The 23,193-nt window shown below is 32.3% G+C and overlaps 2 protein-coding genes across 3 annotated transcripts; one reads left to right on the top strand and one right to left on the bottom strand.

The window, feature by feature from the left end:
- Positions 1 to 8,121: 8,121 nt before the first annotated feature.
- Positions 8,122 to 11,875, top strand: LOC123211865 (protein NRT1/ PTR FAMILY 1.2-like). The gene is made up of 4 exons (XM_044630805.1): positions 8,122 to 8,379; positions 8,922 to 9,139; positions 10,058 to 10,611; positions 10,691 to 11,875. Exons 1-4 carry the CDS (start codon positions 8,262 to 8,264, stop codon positions 11,649 to 11,651), a joined length of 1,851 nt encoding a protein of 616 aa, XP_044486740.1. The 5' UTR covers positions 8,122 to 8,261; the 3' UTR covers positions 11,652 to 11,875.
- Positions 11,876 to 14,395: 2,520 nt separating this feature from the next.
- LOC123209928 (probable CoA ligase CCL8) lies at positions 14,396 to 21,782 on the bottom strand. Of its 2 annotated transcripts, none has more exons than XM_044628024.1 (17): positions 21,372 to 21,782; positions 20,389 to 20,558; positions 19,889 to 20,053; positions 19,432 to 19,585; positions 19,229 to 19,317; positions 18,569 to 18,638; positions 18,354 to 18,406; positions 18,097 to 18,204; positions 17,599 to 17,697; positions 17,379 to 17,471; positions 17,181 to 17,258; positions 16,795 to 16,896; positions 16,221 to 16,311; positions 15,612 to 15,685; positions 15,270 to 15,449; positions 14,746 to 14,799; positions 14,396 to 14,618 (listed from the first exon to the last, which is right to left on the bottom strand). In XM_044628024.1, exons 1-17 carry the CDS (start codon positions 21,541 to 21,543, stop codon positions 14,574 to 14,576), a joined length of 1,797 nt encoding a protein of 598 aa, XP_044483959.1. In that variant the 5' UTR covers positions 21,544 to 21,782; the 3' UTR covers positions 14,396 to 14,573. The 2 variants fall into 2 exon arrangements, with proteins under 2 accessions (XP_044483959.1, XP_044483960.1); XM_044628025.1 differs by having other exon boundaries at positions 21,268 to 21,405.
- Between the last annotated feature and the right edge of the window lie 1,411 nt (positions 21,783 to 23,193).

The following is a 23,193-nucleotide window of genomic DNA, read 5'->3' as shown; positions in this document are numbered from 1 at the left end:
TCAAAACTTTGATAAAATAAGTTTTCACCCTTTATGTTAGGAAAGTCTATATGTCTACTAACATCTATTTTTGTTAATGAAAAGTATTATTTGAAAGGACAAATGTTATTTTATATATACTAGTAATGAAATTATTGATGGGGCAAAACTGATTAGAGAATAACAACAATAAAATGGTGTGAACTAAATAACTGATTAGATGTTAGATGTAGTGAAGGTTGGAAAGATATATGGATTGTAAACGATAAGTCAATAGTGTTCTTGCTTTTGACTTAAACAACATGTTTCATTTTCTCTCTAAGAAAAGCCTCTGTCTCCCTTTTTATTTGCTTCTCAGTCTTTATATTCATTCACTTCTTCAATCTCTTATACTCCCCAACTATTACATCCTGTGCTTATATTTGTTTTAACCTTAATACAATTACACTACTCATTACGTTTTACTTTACTTTACTTCCCCTACCTACAATATAATTGAGTGGTCAAAGTTGAAGCACAACTCCGTCACCACTTCATCTTCTTCGTCCTTATCATTGTTTGAATTCTCTCAACTAGATAGACCCACATACTAAAAAACTTGACTCCATATTAGGCCACAACACTATCAAATAGAAAGGACCAAGGGACAATAGTAAACATCCAATTATGAAAGGAGTTTGAATGCATGTATGAGATAAATGGGTATTTGAGATTATAGAACCTTAAAAGAAAAACTCGAATTGGCTTAGTACTTTCTCCACGTTTGCAATGGTCACACGTGAGCATGATGTGATAACAGACAAAGTTACGATTGTGTTGCAGATAAGGTTAATGTAGATAAGGAAGAGTTTATGGCTAACAGTATTGAGGGAAAGTTCAATAATTTAGGGGTTTTTTTGGTATTTTCGATAAATTGAGAATAATTTGGTAATTAACGTTTGTATTAAGTGTTTACAACAGTTTCATAATTTCATTAAAATTGACAAACCAGTAATTTATAGTAAAAATATACAATTTCATTAACAAATGTAGGTGACAAATGAGTAAATTGACTTTTCAAACTTAAATAATGAAAAATTATGGTTTTATCAAAGTTTGAGTGGGAAATAACGTATGAAAATTTGATTATTTTTTTAGTTAAAAAATTTAATTATATTGAAAATAAAATGCATAAATGATTTACTACATGACAAAAAAGAAAAAGGTAATTTAATATAAGATTAAACCAATTCACTTGCACTAAACTAAGTCAATTTAAGTTGGTTTAATTTGGTTTTGGTTTTTAATAACAATAATATTTTATTAATTAACAATGATTATAGGCACAAATACAAATGATAATATTATTTGATTGAATGATTTTAAATTAGAGAAAAAATAATATATAATTATATGATAACATATTATCATTTATACCCATATTTATATACATTATTAATACATATAGTATTAATTTTTCTAATAAATATAGGGAGTTCTTTTTCGTATTTTAAAGAATGATATAATAACGAAAATTGTCATGTTATTAATGGATCTTTAAAAAACCTTTGGAATATAACATTTATAGAATTATTGTTTATTTATACACAAATAATAATATATTATTATGTAATTGAATATAAAATAATATTTAATTATATGATGATATATTATTATTTCAAAAATTGTTATAACAATTTAAGTTATTAACTCTAAATATGTATCGATTTAGACTTATTTGTTCGGATTCAAAAAATATTTAAAAAAAAAGAAAAGAAAAGGTGCCCCTTCTACCATTGGCCTGTAAACCAATTATAGAAGATAAGATAAGATATTGGAAAAATATTGGCCTACCTCACCCAAGAGGTGAGTAGCATGTTCTCTCACACACAATGGGCTAAGCTTGTTCAACCTTTTCACACAGGAGTCACCACAACCTTCTCCTTCTCCCCATATGAAAAGGCCAGAGCCTTCAATCTTATTCTTGTAGATTATTATATATATGGTCATAATTATCATTAAAAGAAAGAAACCCTTCGAAAAAAGGATGACTTTCTAGGGACAAATTGCTACACGCAACGCCTATTATAGATTGGCACTATTGTTCTGTCCTTTTCCCCCTTTTGGCCTCTTTCATGGAGGTTTCTGTCAGACTAATTTATTGGCTGTAACTTTGGATTTCAGTTATTATTGTTTTAGGTTTATTTTATATAAATTTCAGTTTTTTCTTTTTAATTGGGGATTTTTTTTAATGGGTTAATTCATAATACAAATTATACAGTAAAGTACGTTATAATGTTTTAAAAGCTCCAGTGGTAAAAAGAGTAAAATTTCAAGCATTAGCATAAAAACAAGAATTTAAATCCCAATTGACGATATTTTAAAATTAAAATTTTAATTTATCTAATATAATAATTATATAATCAATAATTAAATCTGAGATAAATTGCTATTAATAATGTAGGGATCAGCAAAACGCCAAACCATCCAAAGTAAAAATGGTTTTTGGTGTTGGTCATCTGGTTACAAAATTGACCCATAGATGTTCACTTTTGCATCTATTTACTCATTTAGGACTCTCAAACACAAAAAAATTGAGGTTTCATCAATTTAATATGATCATCGATTTCCCTCAAAGAGTTGTTCCAACTCAAGTAATGTTTCTTTGTTACAAAAAAAAAAAAAAAAAGTAAAAAACAATCTTTCGAATACTAATGCCTTAAGAAATGGTTCAAGTATATTATATGAAGTTGTAATGGCATCAACGCTTGGTATATGGCTAGTTTTAAAATATTAAAAATGTTCAGGGTAGTAGTTGAAATTAACCCATTTTTTAATCTTTAAAATATCAAAAGTAACTAAAATTAAGTCTCAACGTTGTTTTCATACAAACTTTCAAGAAGAAAGGTTCGTTAAAAAGTAATTAGAATCTGTTCTTATGGGAGTCGATAAATTTGAAAATTAAAAAAAACTTGTTTTTTTAAATAATTTGGAGTTGAAATTATGGGTTTTTTTTTTTTTTTATCCTTTTAAATCGATGTATGACAGTTCATGTAGACGTGGGGTGATGCAGCAGGACAATTCATATTTATTAATACATGGTATTTGATGCCTTTATTCGCTATTGTTTTTATTTTTTGAAAATGTTTTTCAAAAGATGAAGAGTTGTTTTTTCAACTTTATAAAGAAAACCCACAACAATATTTTCACACTTTTTCAATTTATTCTCTCAAAATCATACTAAAAAAAAAAAAAAAAAAAGTCCCCCATTGTAAGTTATTGTGTTTCATATGTCATATTAGAAAACAATAAAACTATGTGTACTCACTTTGGGTACACAAATATATACACATTTATATGTGTCATCATGTGATTTGATGATTTTGAATTAAAAATAAAACAATAACCAATCATATGTTGACACATATGAGTGTGTATACATTTATGTATCCAAAGTGGGTACACATATTGCTCATTAGAAAATCATATAGTTAAAATTAAATAGGCCAAGAGACATATTCCCACCCAAGGTTTAGTGTTTATCCAACTCTCACCTGTGAAGTCTTAAAAACCTAAATATCTACTCATAAATTATTAAAATTAATAAAATATATTAATTTTAAGAGTAAAATTGTTATTTAATCAATGATATTAAAAAATAAAACTTTATCTTACGATAATGAATCGTTCGAATGAAGGCAATTTGTCTGGACAAATAGTTCGTTTAGATGAAGATGAGCGTGACATCAGACGAAGAAGATTGCCAAAAAGGAGAGACATTGTTGGGAGAGCATCAAATTAGCCGAAAAATTATTCCTAAAAATTTAAAACTGTAGGGTTGGGGGTGGGGAATGCAATTTGTCAAAGTTTAATCCTAGAGAAAATTTGTTAGTTTTTAAGGTTTAGAAGGAAAAATGTGATAAAATTTTATTTTTTTAATATCACTGGTTAAATAATAATTTTATCTCTAGAATTAATAAATTTTATTAACTTTAATGATTTATAGAGAAATATTTAAGTTTTTGAAATTTTACAGATGAAAGTTTAGATATACACCAAACTTTGTGTGGGAACAAGTCTTTTTGGCCAATTAAATATTATAAACTTAGGATATATGTAACATCTACCATAACCCTAATTTTCTAAATATGCATTAAAATGAGAAAAATATAAAACCTAGAACAATGATGGATAGTCAAGATATCGATGGAGAGAAAAAAATGGTCAATGATCGATCTATATCCATAAAAATCTTAGAAACAAAGACATGAAGAAGAATCCAAAGAGCCGACAGGGAAAATGAAAGCAAATTTGTATGAATTAGGAATTGAAAGAAATAAATAAATGAACAGAAGAAAGTACGGGCCCAAGTGAAGAAAATTATGAAAAAGGATTTATTTTTTTCTGTGTGTGAGGAAATCAAGTGATGTAGTGTTAATAATTTGGAAGATACAATTATTATGGTGTTTAAATTTGACAAGTAACATTTCCTTTTCGTTTTTTTGGTCAAATCAATCATTATACATACAATTCATAATTTCAGTACACAAACATGACACATGAAAAATTGACATGAAGTCCTACCGAAATTATTAGAAAAACTAAGCTACATTACAAACATGTCAACGTATCAAGACATGTTCCTACTTTAAGAAGGCTAAAGGGAAGGTAAATTCCAAGCTCCAATCAAGATAAATAATCTTTTTTACCAATCATTTTTATATGATTTTAAATTCTTTAATTTTAATAGTTAATTTTTGAGTTATGGGGTCTATATAGTCTCAGATTCTCTAATTTTGATTGCTAATTTTTTAGTTTTGATTCTTTCAATGTTTATATAATTTGATATCAAAATTATGATCACATCTTCTAACCATATTTATATAGTTTATCTAGGGTTAGAAAGAAACCCGATCCATGTGGGTGTTGGGGCTGCGAAGTGTTTAATTTTAGTGATTAATGTGGGGCGGGGATAGTGATATAAAAACAATCTCTTAATTTCAAGATATATGACTTGAACCTAACATGAAAGGTGAATAAGGATAATAAATAATCTTAGGTTATTGTTTTATATCTCATCATAATTGATCCAACACATTTCATAATGCTTTTAAATTCTTGAACAACTATGCATTGAAACAATTTATGATCAATCACCTCACCTACATAAATGCACACCTTCTACCCTCTAAAATTTTTGGAAAATAAAAGTTACATGATAAAACAAAATTAGGAGAGTTTTCAATATTTTGGTGGCCAAACGGCTATTTCTCACCAAGGTATGCTGCAATCTCAAGTTTCCACCATTTAACTATGGAAACACCAAACACCCACCTATGGCCGATTAAATTTAACGAAATCTAACTCCTGAAAATTTAATCTCATTTTCCCCCTAAAAATTTAAAAACTAACATTTTTTCCTTAAGCTAAGTTTGAAAAGATCGCATTTCCTCCCTTAGGGTTTAGTTTCCAAACCCTTTCATTTTCTCCGGTGCCATCGCTGGCCGTCTCCCCCTCTCGACGGTTTCTCTTCCACCGACGGCCCCCCTCAACTCCACCTCAACCCATCTGATGCAGAGAGACGATGTTTGGGAAGAGAAATCGTCTTCCTAGACGATGAAGACGAGATCAACTCCACCTCAACCCATCTGACGCAGAGAGACGATGTTTGGGAAGAGAAATCGTCTTCCTAGACGATGAAGACGAGATCGATCGATCTCATCTTCGTCGTCTGGGAAGACAATCGTCTTCTCAGATGAAGACAACTTGTCTTCCCAGAGGACGATGAGTCATCTCGTCTTCCCAGAGGACGACGAGTCATCTCGTCTTCGTCTTCCACGACTTCTCTTTCGTTTTCCCCGACGAAGTTTTTCGTCTTTTACGGCTTCTCTGACATCGATCAGGTGTCCAAACAGAAGGAAAGAGATCGCCGGAAGGAGAGAATGTTTTATGAGGGAAAGGTCATCGACAATGAAGCCGAAGATGTCGTCGGAGATTTCAAAACAAAACCCTAAGGTGAAACTGCGATTTTTTAAAACTTAGGCTGGGGAAAAATTTTAGTTTTTAAAGTTTAGGAGGGCAAAAGTAGATTTTATTTTAGTTTATTTTTAATATTATAGAGAAAATACGATTTTACCCTTACCACCGTTAATTTTAACTGCTCATGGGTGGGTGTTTGGTGTTTTATAGTTAAAGGGTGAAAACTTGAAATTGCAACATACCTTGTGGGAATAGTCGTTTGACCTATTTTGGTGGTGAAACCCCCCTATCAATTTATCTTCCATATTAACTAATAAATTCTCATTAAAGTTAACCCAGCAGTTCATGGTATTACTACTACTACTACTACTACACAAAATTCAACCATGTTACTGAGACAATGATGTTACTAAATATGTTAATAATCAGTTTTATTATTTTATTTTACTAATTTCATGATAGATTTTATATTCAAAATCATATAATTTGGACAGCATCAACAGTTCTTCAAAATCATATAAGATTGTATATATTTTTGAATCCATATCCTAACCAATTTTTTAAATAATTTATTTTTTATTCAATTATTAATTTGAAAATTCATGTGATTTGATAACCGGATAATTTTGAACATCTGTAAGAACTATATGTAAATTATACAAGGACTCTTCCATAAGAGTTTTTTTAACCCATTTTTGAAAAATATTAGAGAGCGTTTGATTTGGGTAATGTTTTATTATCAAAATAGAAAGATTATCTTGATGATGATTATTTAAAAGATTACTGGGTATAAATGATTACTATGTTTGATAAAATTTGATAAGTATAAATAATTATTGTATTTGATTAAAGATAATAAAAAATTACTAGTAAATTATTTTACTTAAATGCCCTTGAATATAATTATTTTTAAATATTTTTTATATTATTTATCATATTAATTAAAAATAAATTTATTTTTGTCTCAAAAAATTAATAAATAATAATATAATTATAATAAAACCAAGATTACTTTGATAATCTTTAAATACTTAAGGTGAAGGTGATAATCAGATTATCACTTATATTATCTGTCACGTCAGTATTGGTAATGAAAGATTACTATAATATTTTATTACTGACAAATCAAACAAGAGAATAAAAAATAGATTATCAAAGTAATATTCAAAAATTAGAACCAAACGACTCCTTAATACAATATGAAACTGATCTCAGTAAACTTAAAAAAAATAAGAAAGAAATATTAAAAATATAATATCTATCCCATAGAACAAAATAATTTTAGAATTATCTCTTATAAAGTAACAAGGTGAGCAGCCTTGTGTGACTCATGTGAACATTCTTATACTGCCCTGAAAATGAAAAGTAGGAGTCTCTCTCAATTCAAATTATGAAAGTTGATGATGCATTGCATGGGCAATGTGAAGAGAAATGATCTGATATTTCAATTTCCAAGAACGTTACAGTACTACTGAGTTGAAATCTGATACATCACACGGCTGACACGCACAGGCACGAACGAATGAACTAATTTGATTAATTAATTAATTATAAATATAATTTTTTTTTGACGATTTTATGGATCGAAAGCCACGTGCATGCACACAAATTCATCTTTCTCACGTCTCATGATTGGACTTCTTTTCATCCGACGCCCAACTCTGCCATGATAATGACTTGAGATGAAAATCCTACCCAAGAAAGACGTGACCCATCTTATTTACTATGAACCCTGCCACACCATATCCCAAAAGGCTTTTATCATTGTGTTTGTACAGTCCTACTGCTCCTCCCTTCAGCCAAACACCCCCGCCCCCTCTTTTATCTCTCTCACTGGTTTCCTTGAAAACTACCTTTCTTTTCCAAATTTTAAAATGATTTTTCACATTTTAATTATATAAAATTTTACCATCCTATGGTTGAAATTTTCTTAAATATTTAATTCAGGTTGTATGAAAAAATTAAAACTTTTTACCGAAAAGCAAAGGAATGAAATCAGGGTAGTGTAAAATGTGATGTAAACAAGAAGAAAAGCTGCAAAGATCATGGGATGTTTCACTTCAATAATTAATTTATTTATAAATATATTATAATAAGAAGTATTTAAATTTCATACGGTAATTTATTTTTTTGGAACTGGACTGAAACAAGGAAAGTGGAGTCTTATTCATATAGCGGTTATTACACGCAAGGAGATCTTTGTCTGAAAGCCGTGCTGTTACTATAAAACTCTCAAACCTACTCTCAACTTCTCTTAGATTTTCCCTCTCTTTCTCTCTCTCTTCAAATAAGGAAGCCACTCGAAGCTCTGGGCTGATTCAATCATGGAGGAGCCAATTTCAGATGAAAGAACGATGAGTGAACATCTCTATGATGCTTCTTCTTCAGCTTCTTTAAGGAGAAGAAGAAAGGGTGGCCTCATTACTATGCCATTCATTATCGGTAAATATGTATAAAATGCATCAAAAATTCAAAATGATCCTTTTGTTACATGGGTTTGTGTGATTTTCTTGGATACTTGAAGTCTTGATCCTTGAAGTTTGTGTGTGCCGTTCATCTCCATGTTTGTTCATTTTTTTAACTTGCACTACCACACCTTATTAATAAAATAAAAAAGAAATAAACAAGCATGTGTGTTCTGTACTTTTCGCATCATGTTGTTACTTTATCTTCCAGCTGTTGAATCTGTTTGAGATAATTCTTCTTACTTACCGAAGCAAATGAAGCTTTACATTCATGAAAATTCTTTTCTTTTTACTGGGTTAGTTAACTTTTTTAGTGGGCAAAATCTTGAATTTACGTTTGGTAGATGAACATTTTCTGAAAAAGCAAATGTGAAGCTTAAAGATATGATTATTCTTTACTTTTTACTGGATTTGTTAAGTTTTTTTTTGTGGTCTATCTAGTTTTCTTTGATTTCATGATCTTAACTTATGGTCAAAATCTTGAATTTGAGTTCGGTTGATGGCCATTTTCTGAACCAGCAAACGAGGCATTTGAGAAGGTGGCAAGTTACGGGCTGGTGCCGAACATGATCCTCTACTTCATCGGAGATTATCATCTCAGCGTTGCCAAAGGGACCAATATTCTCTTTTTCTGGACCGCCGCCACAAATTTCATGCCTATTTTGGGCGCTTTTCTCTCTGATTCTTATCTTGGCCGCTTCCTCACCATCGGTTTAGGCTCCATCATCAGTCTCCTGGTAAAAAATTCTCCCTTCAATTAGTCCTCTTCTACTCTATTTCACTTCCCATTAAGTCAAATGTAGTTTGCTGGAGTCTCTCCATTTGGGAAATGGTATGTATTTTAGCTTATCTTAAGTTAAGCACCGACTTTTGGTAATATAATGGGTCATTTTCAATGGGATTTTATTTATTGTTTTCATGGTTTCAGAAGCAACCTTTGAATCTGTAGCACGTCATTATGTGTGTATATATTGCAACAGATGCAGATTCCTAACTGTGTTTGACTTTTTACCAGACCCACGTGAATAATTAGTAAAAAATCTAATCTTGTAGCTTTCTTTCTACGTTCTTCTGTGTGAAAGTTGTGGAAAGCCGCAAAGATATTAACTTTAGCTCTGAATGTTGTGGGCGATGGTCCAATTCAAGTTAAAGAATTCAAACTTGAAAGAACCACTTTTGCAGGTTATTAATAATGGCCGGGTATCTAATTCAAGTTGTTGACAATGACTTGATAATTTTGAAGAGATAGAGATACTGTTAATTATAATAGTAAGACCCTGAGATGATGTCTAGTGTTCTGTGAATACTCAAATTTTGGTCAATTTGGTTTTGCTTGAAAGGGGGAAAATGTAAACAAATGCGGCTGATTCAGTCAATTTTTGTGTCCAATTATCTTTAAGTTTGATCCCAGAAGGAAAATTATATCCAAGTTATGTGGTTGATTGGTGCTATGCAAATCAACTGTGTATAATTTTTCTGAACATGAATTTTAATGTTGAGATGGGAAAGCCTCAGACAGGTGGAAAATTATATCCAAGTTGTGTTTATTATTGTCACATGTTCATAGCAATCACAAATATTGCAAATATATTATTATACTGGTGGTTTTGTTAATGAATTAAAGTGCCTCTCATCTCATATTAATAATGCAACAGGGGATGACACTCTTATGGTTAACAGCAATGATTCCAGAAGTAAAGCCTCCTCCATGCGATATGTTATCAGGTCAAATTTGTCAAGCCCCAACAGCTTCTCAAATGACTCTGTTAATCTCCTCTTTCATTCTCATGTCCATTGGAGCGGGGGGCATTCGACCTTGTTCCATAGCATTTGGAGCTGATCAATTGGACAGAAGAGATAATCCCAAAAATGAGAGGGTCATAGAGAGCTTTTTTGGTTGGTACTATGCTTCAGCTGCCATCTCTGTGGTGATTGCTTTGACGGGTATTGTTTATATTCAAGATCATTATGGATGGAGAGTGGGGTTCGGAGTTCCTGCAATCCTTATGTTCTTGTCAGCTTTTTTGTTTTTCCTTGCTTCTCCTATCTATGTCAAAATGAAAGCAAGCACAAGCTTGTTCACTGGCTTCGCACAAGTGGCTGTTGTTGCTTATAAGAACAGAAAACTTCCATTGCCACCTTCAGACTCTACTAGGTGTTACCATCGCAAGAAAGGTTCTGACCTTCTTGTGCCAACAAAAAAATTAAGGTAACACCATTTCATATTTATGAATTTTGTTCTTTTGGTGTATGAAAGTTTGTTGAATTTTGTTGTTTTTTTCCATCAGGTTTTTAAATAAAGCTTGCATCATTAGAAATCCTGAACAAGACATAGCTCAGGATGGAACAGCGTCAAATCCATGGCGTCTTTGTACAATAGAGCAGGTAGAAGAACTCAAAGCACTCTTAAAGGTCATACCATTGTGGTCTACAGGGATCATGATGTCAATAAACATTAGCCAAAACTCATTCCCAGTGCTCCAAGCGAGTTCCATGGACCGACATATCACTTCAAGCTTCCAAATTCCAGCAGGTTCTTTTGGAATGTTCACAGTCATTACTCTAGCAATATGGGTGGTCCTCTATGATCGTGCAATTCTTCCCTTGGCATCAAAGATCAAAGGTAAACCAGTACGACTTGGTGTTAAACTCAGGATGGGAATTGGACTACTACTCTCTTGCTTGGGTATGGTGGTTTCAGGAATTGTGGAAAATGCTAGACGAAGAAAAGCGATTCAGGAAGGATATTTAAACAATCCTAAAGCAGTCGTGGACATGTCTGCAATGTGGCTTATCCCACAACATCTATTGAATGGCTTAGCTGAAGCTTTTAATGCAATTGGGCAGACTGAATTTTACTATTCTGAGTTCCCAAAGAGTATGTCAAGTGTAGCTTCTGCTCTGTTTGGTCTAGGAATGGCTGTGGCAAACTTATTAGCAAGTCTTATAGTAAGCACTGTCGACAATGTTACCTCAAAAGGCAACAAAGAAAGTTGGGTTTCAAGTAACATTAACAAGGGTCACTACGACAACTACTACTGGCTTCTCGCAATTCTGAGTCTCATCAATATGATATACTTTCTAGTGTGCAGTTGGGCTTATGGACCTTGCGTTGAGCGTATAGCAAGTGCTAACGTTGAAGGGAATGGCATAAGGGAAGAAGAAGAGCCATCTGGTCTAGGGGCAAGAATTGGCGACGAAAGCAATGGCTTGAAGGGAGAAGATTTACCCAAGTCCAGAGAACTATAATCAGCTTGATTTGTGTTTAACCTGGTATGATTTGTTATAGTGAATGTATATCTATGTAACTGGTGAAAGTAATTTAAATTATAGTTTTTGAACCTTTTGTATCATTTATAGGAGGGGTATTGCTCTACAATTGTCTTTTAAAACCATTTTCCATTCTTCTTTTATATAAATTTTTGTATTTGCACTGTCTTTATTCAATGAAATTGAGTGGTTTCTTTCTTCTATGATAATCCAGAAATCCCCAAACTTGTTCTTGTGAGATATGTTCCACATTCTGTACAAGCGTGCATGCAAAATTTGGAAACTAGTGAGAGAGTGACCTTTCCGAGAAAAGCAACTTTTCACAAGATTTGCTTTTTGATTTCTTCGCAGAGGGCAGGAACCTAAACAAAGTATTGGAAATATCCTGATAAAATGTAGCAGAGATACAATTTTGGGTTTCAGGGTTATACAGATGCAGAATAACCTGGTAAAAAGTAAAAACTAAGGCCAAAGGGACTTATTGTTACTCAAGTTTTGATGCGTTCTCAAAGTCATATCCATAAGGTTTAAAAAACTCAAAATCTCACCCATGAATTAATTATCATTAAAATTTTCTGTTAGAGGTAGGAGTAAAATTGTTATTTCACTAATAATATTAAAAAATTATAAAATTCATTATGTTTTCCCCCTAAAGTTTTAAAAACTAACAACTTCATCTTTATCTAAAGTTTTCTAACTTTCAAAATTAACATTCCCCCCCCCCCCTCCCCAAACTTAGAGTTTATTTTCCAGACACTCTCCAATCACCATCCCCAGCCACCGATGACGACGCATCAACCCACCATCTTCGACCACTAGATCTTCACTCTTTGGTGCAAGAAGACTTACAAGGATGTGTCTTCATCGATTCTCCTGAAATTGATGAAGACGCTCATCTTCATTGATTTGTCTGAAATCGATGGAGTCAATAAAGACTCATTTTTGTCGATTCTTTTGGAATCAATGAAGACACGTTTTTGTTGCATCTCCTAGAAGCATTGGAGAGATGAAGGGTGGTCGGAGATTCATATGTTGAAGCGTCTCCTCGGTGATTGGAGTACTTGGAAAATAAATTCTAGGTTTCAGGGGGAAAAATATTATTTTTAAAAGTTAAAGAACTTTAAATAGAGGTGAAGTTAATTTGTAAAACTTTGGAGAAAAAACATAATAAATTTTATATATTTTTAATATTATTAATAAAATAACGATTTTATCTCTACCTTTAATAAAAAATTTTAATGACAGTTGACTTATAAGTGAGATATTAAGTTTTTCAAATCTTGTGAATATAACTTTAAGAACATATCTAAACTTAGGTGGGAATAAGTCCTTCAACCTAAAAACTAGAGAACTAAAACAAAGACAAACATGCCCAAAAACTTAAAAAGAAAAAAAAATTGAAATCTTCTACATAATCCATATTTATTGTGAGTAATCTTACTGATATTTATAATTAATATCAATTTAGATACTAACAACGTTATTCATTCATGATTCTTTCTATGAATAGTTCTACAATTATTGAGAGGGATTCAAATATTCAAAGATCAATAATGCAAGCTTTTTGGTGAAGTGAATAAAGGGGCAAATCATTTAATCTGTGTGAGAAGATTTGCTAGGTTTCAATACATGCATGTTACTCAAACTCTAATGTCTTTTACTTATTGGAACCAACTTCCTTTTCAGGATTCCATTGAAATAAATGAACCTATTTCTACATATAACACATTAGATGTGAAAAATGGGTCCACTTTTATTCTGACTCCTTTCATTAATATAAGCTTCAATTGCTTTCTTAATTATTGATGTTGGTCTAATGTTAGCCCACTCATGTTGATGTCTTGTCATACCAGATTGACCCCCTTTTTTTTTCTAACTTTTCTATTTTCATTCTAGAATTTTGCTACATACCCTCAACTTAACCTATGAGAAACCTTAAATTTAAACTCACTCTAAGAAAATTCTCACATCAGATAAAAAAATTAATGGGTTTTGATAAGAAAGCTTTATCCCACAATTTTGGGGAAGTCCCAATCTCACCCTCTAAATAGTGTCGCCCTCAGTAAAATGGAATATTGTAATGGGTAAAAAAAATATTTTAAATAAACTGTCTATAGTTTTTGACAAATAATTGGAAGCTTAGACCGGTTGGCTGTTTTAAACAAAATGATTGATAGCTAACTAAATCATTAATGGACCTAATTTGAAGCCATCACAATGAGTAATTATTCTTCCTTACATTACAAATACATGTAAAACACAATGAAGCTGCTACTAGGCTTAAATTGCTAAAGGAAATGGCAAGTATTACTAGTTTAACAACAGTTTATTACTTACACTTAAGAGGATGTTTGATTCAAGTAGTAAAAAGATTAATCTGGTGATCTATCTTTTATTATTTACATTTTTTTGTTTAGTTGATAAATATGATGATATAACAAATAATTTAAGAGGTAATCTGATTACTATATTTACCTTAGGTGTTAATAAATTTCTAAAATAATCTTGATTTTATTATAACTATATCCTTATTTATTAAATTTTTAAGGTAAAAATAATCCTATTTTCAATTAATACAATAAATAACATAAAAAATATTTTAGAATAACTAAACCCAAAGACATTTAATTAAAATAATATACTAATATTCTTTTATTACATTTAACCAAATATAATCATTATTTATAATTATCAATTTTTATCAAATATAGTAATAATTTATATCTACTAATTCTTAAGATAGTATATATCTTTATAGTAATATTTTAATTTTGATAATAAAATATCCTCGAAACCAGGGCCCCTTACAGTCATCATGAAGGAAGACAATGAAAACGTGGTGTTTATATATTTGAAAAATAGTACGCTGAATTCCCCACTTTTGATTCAGAACCAAATGGGTTATTGCTCCGCAGCCAGTTGATTTTTCAACTCTTTCTTGTTCACCTGAAAGTGGCCACAAATGCTTCCTAATGAAGTAATCTTTACACTCCCATAAATCTCTCACTATACTGAAAGGAAATGAAATTATTTTTTCTAGCCGAAAAGGAAAACAGAGACACGAGTAATTTACCTTTCCCATAGCATTTCGAGGCAGTGAGTCCCACAAGAACAATTGGGTTGGTAGCTGGAAAGAAATTAATAGATCAGAAATCAAAGTTAATCATAAATGGAACAGTTTACATGGGTAGTCATACTGACTTGTATTAATCAAATACCAAGGCAAAAAATATGGTAACTCAATAAACGTTGATAAATTGATATCAAAATATACAAATGGATAGAAGGAATTATATGGAAAAGCTAGCTGAGACAGTGGCTTATGATGAGTCCATATGGTTCTAACAAAGCCCTTCTCAAGCTTAAATACAATGCCAAATGCATTTAGACTTGAAATGACACGCATCCATTTGCAGAATTCTGTTTGTCTCAAACTTCGAATCAAAAGAGAAAAGAATAACCATTGCATCTCTCTTATTGATATGCAAACAAAGCTTCTAATCAAGAAATGAGAGACACTAACAAATAAATTTAATCTCATCCAAATTATCTTGTTAAAATAAAATTAAGATGTGGAAAATGGTTATGCTGCAATACCTTGTATGGTGCAAGTTTGTCTTTAGCCCACGTGCAAAGTTCTTCCAGGCTTATAACAGGTTTTGACAATTCCTTTTGTTTTTTCTTTGCTTCTTCATTAGGCACAATAATCACAGATACAGCATCTCCATAATCTTTATCTGGTAAGCCCAATACACAACATTCCGCAACAACTGGATGCTGAACAAAAGAATGTTTTATTCTTTCAGTCAACATTTTGTTCAAGTAATTCTTGTTTAGTTTCTCCTATTTTGTTCTACTTTTCTAGGAAAAAAGAAGAAAATGAACTAACATTTGGAATTTTTTATGACAATGCAGTAGAATGAAAGGAAAGGTAATTACCTGTAGAATAACTGATTCGATTTCGAGTGCAGATAATTTGTATCCACCAACCTTCATAATATCTGCGCTTGTACCTGAAAAGTAAGAAATCACAAATATTAACGGAAAAAGGCAGTTAAAGGTAAATAACGGCTAAAAGGAAGGGGATAAAAATGATTTTTTTGGCAACTAATTAAATGCCATTAGATTGTAGCTGATAGAAGAGCATTCATCAACTAAAACCTATAATATATCATATTCTTAAGTGTTTTTCCAGGTTATGTCAACCATGCAAATCTGATTCAATACAAGCAGTTGCTACCGGCTCAAATTTACATTTACAGATCAATATTTTTACATATGCAGCTTATACCTAGTAACCTAAATCAAATGAGCACAACCAAATGATAAAATAGGCTGCTGTATTCCATAGTGAATCATTTAGGAGCAAGCATCTCTGTTTCACAACCAGCAGCTGCCAAAACATGAGCATATTACATAATGCATGTTTGAAAGTCACAAAAAAATTGCTTGTTTAGTTAAATATTCAGTAAGATGCCACATGCAAACAGCTAGGGGATACAAAAATCATATTAGTAAGGATGCTACAATGAAAGTAAATCTCCTTACGTCCCAAAATGATGAAGTATCCATCTTCATCGACCCTTCCAGTGTCCCCGGTCTTAAAGAAACCATCATCAGTAAATGAGTTCTCAGTTACCTACGTGGTAGGGAAGAAACAAGAAAAGAAATTGCATAAACATCTTAAACTGCATTGTCTACATATTTGTATTGGCAAAGCCCTTAAAAAAATTTTCATTAAAGTGAATGCTTGTCTAAAACAATGTGTGGCCCCTAAATTCACATTCTCAAATATATATGATTAAGAAGATGGATTTTTGGTACTCAATTGGGCGTGCCAAAGCATTTAAAAAGTTTAATCTACTAAAATTTTGCAATGGTAGCAGTTTCAATACACGCCAGAGAGCTTCCCAGGTCAATGTAATGATGAGAACTAAGTGAGAATAAACTAGAAAAAAAGAAACAACAGTTTTGCGGCTCCTATGAGCAAGAGATAACATTGAAAAAAGAAGGGAAAATAAAGAAGAAAAAGAAAAGGCAAAAATTGTCTCGTCTTATGTTTGCATAATAGAGAGCTGAGCAACCGCACAAAAGGGAAAGAAAAATATGCAAGGATAAATACCTCTGGAAGTTTCCAGTATTCCTTAAATAATGAAGGGCTTTTAACACAAAGCTCTCCCACTCCCCCTGTATCACTTCCACTCTCATCTTCAGCAATCTTGACCTATAACAGATACAATAATATCATAAAAACAGTCTTAATTAAAAATGAAACTTTAAAATAGAAAATCCTTTTGAGAAAAGAATAGCTGAAGAACGTTTATATTCTTTGTTGAGATGCTGATAACATTCCCCGACTGATCAGTTCCATTAATCCTTGACATAAATTAGGATGTTAATTATGGTCAAAGCATATGCATAGACTTTGTTCATAAGTTATGGATCTTCTTAAATTTGCTTTTCAAATACAAATAATGAAGCAATTTGATAGACAATTAGAGTGCTAACCTCCACACCAGGAAATGGTTTGCCAACAGTGCCTGGTTTCCGTTCACCACTTAAAGGATTTGATATGGCCATGAGAAACTAAAAAAATGAAACCATCATCATAACTATGCATCTCTTTCAAAATAAGAAACAACTTCGTGCACTTTACCATGAAGCAAAAGAATAGCCTAAAAGAAACTTAAGCTGGAGTTTACTTACCTCAGTCATACCATAACGTTCCAACAGGCGGTGCCTTGTGATGGTCTCCCATTGCTGCATGATAGAAACAGGAAGTGCAGAGGAGCCACACATCTGGGGAAGAGAGAATAAGCTAATATGGGTACACACATTGATTGACTTTGGCAGGAGAATAACCGTGAAAAATCTTAATGTAATATGGAAAAAAATCATAATGTAAGGAGTCTTCCAGGCTACAAACCATAAGGCGCAATTGTCTTGCAGCAAAAGCAGAAGCAGTTTGTTGCTCTGTATCCATAGCTTCATAACCTTGTATCAATCGGGTATACATTGTTGGAACCTAGAAAATACGAAAGAATTGTACTTTTTAAAAGCATGCAACATTTGAAATTTAGTAATAATCCTGAGGATTGGATTAATCACATTTCAACCGCAGAAAAAAAAAATAGAGCAAATTAGATTCAGATCCTATGGGAAAAAAATCATTATGAGATTATTGTTCATTGACAAGTGATATCTAAATAGCAATTCAGACAAACACCACATGATAGTGAATACGAATTGCCGGAGTTGATTTGAGAAAGTATAAAGTTTGCAGGTCTAGAGTCAACAAAAAAGGGTGCAACCGTGTAGAATTTAAAGTATATTGAAGTCTATGTAAGGCATGAAGGCAGTCCAGTCAAGACAAAAAATTGACCCTCATTTAAGTTCACAAACTTCTAGTAAAGACTAGACTTACTCCTGTAAAAACAGTTGTTGCATCACCAGATTTGATCCCATTCAATGGATATGATTCACGCCACCTTTGCCAGATACCCCTTACACTAAATTTTGGCATGAACTCAACCTTCAATAACATGACCAAATGAATTTACAAACTGAAATTAGTATAACCAAACTATATTGTAATTGTTCAAAAAATACCTTGCCTAGCATATAACAACTGCAAGGAAGAAACGAAAAACGCTAAAAAAAATGAAGGTTTAGAATGGTTACCGTGGCACCCACATATAGAGGGGCAAATAAAGCATTAAAAAGTCCATGAACATGTAAATCATCTGTTAAGGATTAATGTTGCACAAAATTTTAAATTCTGTGTGTTTGTAAGCCACACAACAAGGAACTGACAGCACTAGCAACAGGTATTTGACTGAAAATTATATGAAGAAAACTTATAATTGTAATATAAATAATTATGTTTTGGTGGATATGATGCAGTGGTAGACAATGCAGAAATTGATCAGCTGATGTATACCCCCAAGCCTCAGCTAACATTTGGACCTGAATTCGAACATTAGGAAACTGAAGTCAGGAGAAAGAAACATTACATAAATTAAAAACGAGAACTTCATTCAAATTGTTGGCAAAATATTAATTCAAAAAAGTCTAAATTTATAAGAAATTACCTATAAGTATCAGTTAAACTCTAACTCGAAAACAAAAAACTACTATACACATATCCTCTCATGTGTTTGGTTTAAAATGTACAGTTGGCTTTATCATGTGGATCCAAACACAGAATTTAGATAAAATATCTCTTTGTCAAATAGGCTCTAGTACCATGTTAAAGTAAGCTTGGACGGCAAAACTTAAACTTACAGGAATTAATCAAACTATAGTATTCAAAGTCTAACAGTAACAGACAGACAACATCAGATAATACTAAGTCTATAAAATAGCACATGAACTTATAAATTCGATGTAGAATAAGTGTTCCTATGATATGGGTATGTTACATTTCTGACAACAAAGAAAAATGACTAATTTTTAGATTTCTTACTCTTAGAACTTCATGACAGACACTGATAATAAAAACAAACTACAATATTGGATGGTAAAATTCACAGGGTATATGGTACTTAAGGAAACACCTGTGCACTAATGCTTCTGTGTGTATGAACAACTCCTTTCGGTTTCCCAGTTGTACCACTTGTGTAAACAATCAATGCTGGATCCTCACCTGCAACATTGGGAAACAATGCCCAGAACTTCATGTTATGCCATAAGATACTTTAACAGTTACTGACAGATAAATCATCTATCTTATTTTACTTTTTAATATTCTTGAGCAAACCTCTATCTGCATCTATTTCTTCAACTTTGGAGTGATCATGCATAGTTGTCTCTGAGGAAACATTAGGAATTAGAGAAAATTGAGCAGCACTTTTTGACGCAACATTTTGCATGATTTCACGATAATCCTCTGTACTCAATACCATGGATATATCCTAAAATCAAACAAAAATGAGAATTAAATATAATTTAATCCCATGGATTTTGAAAAGGTTATTACAAAGTGAAGATGACGCAGCATGGCATGGATGAGAACTCTTCCAGAAGTATAGCATTGGGAATCATAAATCCAAAGGATCTAACATCATACTTATTCGAACAGAATCTTGATGCCCATAGCTGAATTTAATCAATAATGGGTGTCTTATGATGCAAAGAAAAACTTTTAAACTTAAGAAGAATTAAATAAATTTAATATTAAATATAATGACAGTAACGCAAAACATCATTAGTCATACCGAATCATGCATCACATGCAAGAGTTCAGACTCAGGGTAGCTCAGTGCAAGTGGAACTGCAACACTTCCACTAAACCAAGTCCCAAGTACTGCTGCAACAAACTCGGCACAAGGCTTAGCAACAATTCCTATCCGTGCTCCATGCCGTCCAGTTGGCTCAGCTGACTTTTCATTTTTGATAAAATTGTGAGTCAGAACCAAAAAAAAAAAAAGAGTATGTTTGATTAGAATTTCAAAAATGAAAATAATAGCAAGAATTAAACCAGAAAGCCAGCCTTTGAATGCAGATGTGATCATCTACACCAATTTACAAACACACACAGCAAATTAATTTACAGACACGACTTCATAAGAAGTAATGCACTTCAAGTGTTAATGAGTGAATAAATGCAACTTCCTGTAGCGCTTTATATTCAATAAGCAGGCCAACAGCTTATGAATAAGTATACTCAATTTTATCTTTAAAGTCACTTGAATAGAATAAGTGACTGCCAACTTACAGTATTAGGGTCGTTACTGCACAACAGTCTTGATATTTTTAATGCAGATGAGACGAGTTGTGTGTAACTGTAATTGTTCTGATCAGCTCTAATTGCAACACTATCACTAGCCACAGAACCCTGTCTACAAGCTGCTTTGAAAACCTCCATGAATGTCAAAGATCGTAATGCTGCAGAAAGTTGGAGCAGAATTATAAGCAAACATGGTTCATATCACCTTAACAAATTTAATTTTCTTATTTACAGCAGAATAACTTTTCAAATTGTTACTTGGCATAACAGTCCCATTCATAATTAATGGAGCCAAAGGAATAAACGATTAATCAAATAATCTTCAAGAATCAATTCAGCCCTTAAAATTTAACAATTAATGCTCAATACTCATGATACCGTTACTCTTAGGTAAATCCAAAAGAATAGCAGTTTTCATTTAATCTCGTCAAATCCCTTTCTGAAATTTTATGGAGTTTCTCACTTGTAAGTCCCAAAACAACACTTCAATTCTAATTTTTGATAATAGAATTCTAATGCACGATTGCTTAGAGTAGCCTCCCGGACCAAATTTGTGCAGTTCAACCACCAAAAAAAAGTGGAATCATGGGTGACAAGTGACTAATTAACAAGAAAGGGGCTTTACAACTACACTGTCACAGACCAAAATTCTTGATGTGACACAGGACAATAAAACCATCTTTTAGCTAAAATACTGTTCCTTTACAAAACAAAAAGAAAAGAAAAAGCAAAATTTAGCTGATAGAAAACTTGAAATCTGCTTGGATTCCAAGAAATCAAAATTCCCACTTTCAAAGATCAGTTTCACTAACACATCACAGGTTACTTCACAAATGACCATGATTCACCTAAAATTCGAAAACTAACCTAAACAAAATCGACCTCAATGACGAGTCAGTAATTTCTTCGAACAATAAACCGATTCAACAAACCATCATTCACCGTCGAAAACAAAAGAAAAACCCACTTACAAGAAAGAAAACGAGCTTGCGAGAGGCACAACTGGGGCTCTCCCCTGGTAAAAAGAGCTCGAAAACTCGAAGAATCGCAAAGATTTTCACGGCAAAAGCGCCAGTTGGACAAAGGGAGTCTTATAAGACAATGGTTATTAAATATAATAGCTTTCGATGCGCGGCCTATCATGATGTTGTTAAATATTTATGCAGGCTAATAAATACGGCAGAAGTATTAGGCAGTGTCTTTTACTGGTTTGATCGGTCAATGAATGTGGGTAGTTGGAAGTTTGCTGTTTGGTTTTGGCTGCATGCAAAAACTTTCTATCTTCGTTCATTGTTTGCTTTTGCCGATTGAAAATGGTGTGGAGTTTGCAAATGGAAAAGGATTAAACAAGAGAAATTTAGAGATGGATTTGGATTTTAAATGAGGTTTGAGCGTTTGAAATTATGGCGCTTTGCGGCTTCCTTTGCATGGCATCGCATGATGAAGTTGGAAAATACAAATTTTTTATTGAATGGATAACTCAAATTTTAATAATAATGTCATTAATATCTCTTTACTTTATTAAAACACATATTCAAGATTTAGAAATGTTAACATAACTTTGTTAAATTGTTGTTCCGTACTTTATTTTCCATTATTAAATTTTTTATAAAAAAAGGTTAATTGGTTATGAACACTTTCTTGCAAGGTGAAAACTGTTATTTTACCCTTATGGCCTTGTTGCAAGTTGGTGGCTTAGGGGGTCTGTGGAGATGAAAAGTGTCACTTGCAAAATTGAGACATCGGAGGTCTTGAAGAGGGAGCTGCAATACTAATTTTATCCCAAGAACATGGCTGGCGATGCCATAAAATGAGTGAAGTTAAAGAATACTCATTCTATAATGGACTATGTCTAAGAGTTTATCGGACTAATATTGAAGATCAATGAATCAAGAAAGTATAAGCTCTCTCTCTCCCTCGTGTGAAAGACTAGGATTCGAATTGCATGAGTCCCACCTTCATGTGAACAAATTTTAAACTAATTAGTTTGGGCTTGAATCGTAATACACAATATAATAAAATTTTGATTTATCTAACGTAATAGATATAGGTCTAATTATTACATTTTAGGAGGTTCATTTGTTTGGCGAAATCAAATAGGGTTCCCTCCAATCACCCAAAAAAAAAAAAAAAGAATTAAGAGAGTAGGATTTGCTTTTGTATTTCATGGATAGTTTCCAAAAATGGGTTGCTTGAGAAATTTTAGGGCATGGGGTGAAAAATGTGCCCTCAACCATGACTATACAATGGTCCACACTAGCCATTGTGAGGGAGCATTGGTGAGGGAACAAGGAGTCTCATTCCATGATAGAATGAGACAAACACTAGCCAAGAGGAAATGGAAAAAGGCTAAAAGGACACTAAGCCTCAAGATAAATCCTCCGTATACAATGGTCCACACTAACATCCTAAATCATTGTTTTAAAATTATAATAAATTGATCGATTTAACTAGTCTAATTGAAATTAGACGATCAATCGTCAATAAATGAGAGCTAAATTCATTTTAATGTTTGGATTGTATTGATCCATAATTAAATTGGCCAAATCATATCAAGCCGTAATTTAATTGTCAATTTAATGTGATCAAACTATTATGTCAATGTCAGCATAAAAAATGAAAATTGATCAAGCAAACAAGTATCTAATTGTTGTTTTTGAAAATGAAGAAATGAGGCTAGAATGGTAGCATTTCTGTTAGCTAGAATGATGGACCTAGCTAGTTGTGTGGTGTTGCGGAGGCAACAGGTTCAATGCATGATACGCATTGGAAAGGATTTTGGGTCTCCCTACT

Source organism: Mangifera indica, chromosome 3 (assembly GCF_011075055.1).
Source record: "Mangifera indica cultivar Alphonso chromosome 3, CATAS_Mindica_2.1, whole genome shotgun sequence".
Classification (NCBI taxonomy): domain Eukaryota; kingdom Viridiplantae; phylum Streptophyta; class Magnoliopsida; order Sapindales; family Anacardiaceae; genus Mangifera; species Mangifera indica.
This window is presented reverse-complemented; position numbering and strand designations above follow the sequence as displayed.

Coding starts and splice junctions, on each gene's coding strand:
- LOC123211865 (XM_044630805.1), top strand. CDS start 8,262: ATGGAGGAGCCAATTTCAGATGAAAGAACGATGAGTGAACATCTCTAT. Junction 8,380..8,921: donor TACTATGCCATTCATTATCG/GTAAATATGTAT, acceptor TTTCTGAACCAG/CAAACGAGGCATTTGAGAAG. Junction 10,612..10,690: donor GTGCCAACAAAAAAATTAAG/GTAACACCATTT, acceptor TTTTTCCATCAG/GTTTTTAAATAAAGCTTGCA.
- LOC123209928 (XM_044628024.1), bottom strand. CDS start 21,543: ATGATAGGCCGCGCATCGAAAGCTATTATATTTAATAACCATTGTCTT. Junction 16,897..17,180: donor AACCATTTCCTGGTGTGGAG/GTTAGCACTCTA, acceptor TATCTGTTATAG/GTCAAGATTGCTGAAGATGA. Junction 14,619..14,745: donor CTCGAAATGCTATGGGAAAG/GTAAATTACTCG, acceptor GGCCACTTTCAG/GTGAACAAGAAAGAGTTGAA.